This window comes from Amaranthus tricolor, chromosome 6 (genome assembly GCF_026212465.1).
Source record: "Amaranthus tricolor cultivar Red isolate AtriRed21 chromosome 6, ASM2621246v1, whole genome shotgun sequence".
Taxonomy (NCBI): domain Eukaryota; kingdom Viridiplantae; phylum Streptophyta; class Magnoliopsida; order Caryophyllales; family Amaranthaceae; genus Amaranthus; species Amaranthus tricolor.
Window position 1 is genome coordinate 4,238,328 of NC_080052.1, and position 4,882 is coordinate 4,243,209.

Consider the following 4,882-nt stretch of genomic DNA (forward strand, 5'->3'; position numbering starts at 1 on the left):
TGATTTATGTTAAGTATTTTTGGAAACTATTTAAAAACATATATTTTATGTTGTGTTTTTATATACTATATGGAGTAAACTGTGTTGCTATGATTGCTTGGTAAATTATATTGTAACGAGTTAATTTACTAAGTTATGTAGAGTTGTTTAAATCTTTGACATGCTCTATAATATTGATTTTACTCTAATTTTGTTTTAAGTTTGTTTAAAAGTTAGTCATCATCAAAAAGGGGGAATTTGTTGGACCTCTTGAGTTTTGATGATGACTACACTTTATTTAAACAAATATGATTTTGTTTTTAGAGATTGTGTGCAGGTCGATATCCGATCGTAATTATGATTGTTGATAGTACCTATGGCTTAGTTCATGGAAAAGTACGTGTCAAAAGGATTCAAGAGATGTTAGAAGAGTATATCACTTGGGATGTAAAATGGAGACAAGAAGTCTACTGTTCCTAAGTTGGATGTTCTAACAAAACTGGAAATTGGAGACAGCGCACTGTTCCTGAACTGGAGTCAGCCTACGTTAACTGGAAATTCTGGTTATTTATTTATAATTATTATTTTTAGTTAATTTACTGAAATTAATTTGTTGCATTTATTTATTATAGTTAATTGGCAAAAAGTTTTCTAAAATTTACTTTACGTATGAGTCTCTAAATAAAGATCCTTTATTTTAGGATCTATATTTAGTAAATATTGGATATGCTAAAAATAGAAATAGCGGTTGTTGAATAGGTCTTAGCTATTATTTTTAACCGGTCTTTATCTTAGATAATAGGTTAACGTGTTTATTTTTATTAAGTATAACCGTTTCTATAAATAGAAAAAACATTCCAACAGTTAGTACTGGAACAGGAACAGCTGTTGAAGAAACTGCTGCTTAAAGGGAACAGAACCTATTTTTAGTAAATGGGAACAACGGTTATTGTTGTTATAACCGTATGCTTGATTTAATCAAGTCTTGTGGAAATAACCATCTGTGTGATTAATCCACATTACTCCCATGATCTTTTTGATAAAGGAATAATGGATTGGATTATTCCATTTTCTTAGCGATTTTAGCTCTATAAATAGTGGACTCGGTTATTCTTCAAAACTCGCCTTAGTATGAGCCATTAAATCATATGTAATTTAGGGAGAATTTTTACAAGAAAATTTTGTTTTAAAAATGCCAATTAATTTATAATGTTTTCTTGTGGAACTTATTGATTTTATTTGAATTTTTATCCTTTTTGTAAGGGTTTTTGAGAGAACTTGTAATTAGACTCGAGTGAGTCTAAGGGAGAATTAGATAGCTTTGAGTGAAGCTAATGAGGAGTTTAGCTTTTAGTGAAGCTAAGTTTGTTGCTTTGAGTGAAGCAATTTGAGAGAGAAGTTGGCCTAGTTGATGCGCTTCGAGTGAAGTTAGATGTTTAATGTAATTGTAACGAGTTGTCTTAAACATAGTGGAGAATTTAGAAATCCCGAGGGGTCGTGGTTTTACCTTCTATTTAGGCCTAGAAGGTTTCCACGTAAAAATCGTTTGTCTCTTTTATTATTTTGCTCTAAGTTCAAGCTTTATTTATCTTAATTCAATTCCGCAAATACAAGGCAAGAAAGCTTGAATTAGTAACAACAACAATTCACCCCCCCTCTTGTTGCTGTTCCCATTCCTAATTGAGTCTACACAAAGGAAGCGCCTATAGCTCGAAGCGCAGACACTTCCACTTCTCATCGAGAAAACCAGGCTGTAACAAGGCAAGATCTTTATATCTTGCAAACAATCTTTCGCAAACTTTTGCTGAGTAGTTACACAATGTTGCCACCCAGCAAAATCCGCCTCAACTAAACAACAACACAGATTTGAATGCCACTTTAGCAACCATGGCACAACAAATCTAGGATCTTCGAACTATGTTCGCTGACCACAAAAGGCTACGCCCGATTCTGAGCGCCACACCATGGGGGAAAGTCATCAATCTCACTCCAAGGCAGAAACTTCAAGAAAGACGCATTCCAGGAGAGAGACATCTCTCGTCAACATCTCCAAAAAATCAAACAGCACTAACATAAGATCTCATCTCAACAAAATTTAGCGGGAAAAAAACCATAGTGTCTAACCTACATAGAAAAAGAAGCCAGAGGTCCCAAGGAACTAAGGACTAAAACAGTTCATTCCATGTGGCGGATTCCTCTACCCCTCCATGTGCCATCCAAGGAAATGAAGCGCCTATGCCACTAAATTCTCCTCTGTCTACGGACATCTTAGCCATGCCAAATCCTGCCAAGATTGAAATTCCAGCTATAATTCCCTTCTCCGGCACTCAATGCCCCGAAGAACACATGATAGCCTGAAAATCTAATGGTATTTTATACTACAAACCCAGCGCTCTTGTATAAATTCTTTCCCATTACCTTGACAGGCCTAGCCCTAACTTGGTATACTTCGCTTCCCAATGGAAGCATTAATAGCTTTGGCGAGTTCGAACCTAAGTTCCTTAGCCATTTTATGGCTTCCAAGAGGCAAGAGAAGTCTAACTTTCACTTGTTGAGCATAACTCAACAAGAACGAGAATCCTTTTCTGCTTACCTTCAACGACTCGATAACGGAGTCTTGGCAGTAACTGATTTAGAAACGTCTATTGTTGTGTCAGCCTTAATAAACGGCATGAAAACTCACAAGTTGAAATTCCAACTCCTGGAAAATCAAGTCAAAACCTATTCTAAAGCAATGAGGCAAGCCAATAGTTTTGTCATTGCTTCCGACATCTGCCATCAATTGGATCCTAACTCCAAGAAAAGGAAGAGTGATAAAATGGCTGAGACTCAGAGGCAGAAACCCCAAAACCAAAATCAGGTTGCAAGAAGAGGTCCCAACCAATCCGAAGGAGAAAGAAAATACCCACCACGGAAACCCAGAAATGACGGTTATGAAGCAAGGTTTAACCGAAATAGAAGAGACATCTTCTACGCCATGAGAGATGAACTACCTCCTCCTTCAACAATCCCTACACCAAAAAATGGAAGAAATATGGATTTGTGGTGTGAATATCACAAGAAACATGGGCACACACTTTCGAACTATCATGAATGAAAGAGAATCCCGGACCAGTATGCTGATGAGGGGAAATTGAACCAGTTCCTCTAACGTGGTTCACCTGGAAAGAGGTATAACTCTAACAATCGAGAATACAGAAAACTAGAGCCGGAAAAGAAATCCGAGACGAAGGATCACTCTAGCGCAACTAATGGTGTGATCAACATGATAGAGAGAGGCCGAATTCTGGTAATTCGCTTTACCGTATTAGATATAAAGTTTTCTTATAACGCCATTATGGGGCTTCCATTGATTAACAAAATCAAAGCCATCATTTCTACTCACTAGCTACTCCTACAGTACGAAAGAGATGATGCCTCCACAGCGATATGGAGAGGCAATCAAAAATCAGCCCAAGAATGCCTCATTAATACTCTGAAAAATGGTGAGCCAGTTCAGGAATGCGGACATAAGAGAAAACTTGAGGAAGCCTCCGGTTTGAACATTCAAATTCCGCCTCAAATGACTGAACCTACCAATAAATATGAAGAAGTAGACCTTTGGGGAAAAGGTGAATTAATCAAAGTGCGTACGAACCTAAATGAAGAAACAAAGAAAGAAATCCTCAGCGTCATATTCGAATTCCGAGACATTTTTGCCTTCTATGTCTCAGAAATGCCCGGTATCCCAAAAGAAGTCATGTGCCATAAAGCTTGACATTCGACCTGGATAAAAGCACATGAAACGTAAGCTGAGACATCAAGGTAAGAAAAGGGTGGAAGTAGCAAAAGCCGAAGTTCAGAAGCTCCTCAAAGCTCATTTCATTCGAGAATGTCAATACTCTGATTGGCTCTCGAACCTCGTCTTGGTAAAAAGCACAATGGCAAGTGGAGAATGTGTGTTTATTTCATTGACTTAAACAAAGGATGTCCCAAGGATAATTATTCGCTTCCAAAGATAGATTGCCTAGTCGATTCCACAGCCGGACATGCACTTCTCAGCTTTATGGACGCAAACGCCGAATACTATCAAATCCCTCTAGAAGAAGAGGATCAATCACACACGGCGTTCATCACAAGTTCCGGAGTTTATTGTTACAAAGTCATGTCTTTAGGACTTAAAACCGCTGGAGCAACATATCAGAGAATGGTAAACAAGGTGTTCAATGCTCAATTTGGTAGAAACTTGGAGGTCTATGTTGATAAGATGATAACAAAAAGCAAAAAAGCGAAGGATCATGCCAAAGACCTCCGAGAAACATTCTCCACCCTCAGGGTCTATATTATGCTCCTCAACCCAGAAAAGTGCCTCTTTGGGGTAACAGATGGAAAATACTTAGGCTAGTTCGTCGATGATAGAGGTATCAAAGAAAATCTTGATAAAATACAAGCTATCCTCTACATGCAATCTCCCAAATCCGTTAAAGAAGTTCAATAGCTGATTGGTTGCGTAGCTGCGTTGGGAAGGTTCATGTCTAAGTCCGCAGTGTTCACCATTCTTCAAAGCTCTCAAGAAGCAAACTTTCGAATGGAATACCGAGCCAGAAGAAACTTTCCAGCAGCTCAAGAAGTATCTCGCCAATCTCCCCAAACTGGTATCTCTAATTGCTGGGAAAGTTCTATTCCTTTATGTGGCTATCTCCAATTACTCTTTAAGTGCCGTACTAGTGGCTGAGAGAGAGGGAAAGCAATTCCCCATATACTATATCAGTCATGCATATCGTAGATTCGAGGCCAACTACAGTGAAATGGAGAAGGTCACTTATGCTTTCGTCATGGCTAGCCGAAAACTAAAGTCGTATTTTCAATCACACAAAATCCAATTCAGAACAAGCCAACTCTTGAAGAAGATATTGGAAGGGAA

At 38.1% G+C, this 4,882-nt stretch overlaps 1 protein-coding gene across 1 annotated transcript; it reads left to right on the forward strand.

The window, feature by feature from the left end:
• Positions 1 to 2,214: 2,214 nt before the first annotated feature.
• LOC130815020 (uncharacterized) lies at positions 2,215 to 3,076 on the forward strand. The gene is made up of 2 exons (XM_057681349.1): positions 2,215 to 2,302; positions 2,406 to 3,076. Exons 1-2 carry the CDS (start codon positions 2,215 to 2,217, stop codon positions 3,074 to 3,076), a joined length of 759 nt encoding a protein of 252 aa, XP_057537332.1.
• The last annotated feature ends 1,806 nt before the right edge of the window (positions 3,077 to 4,882 follow it).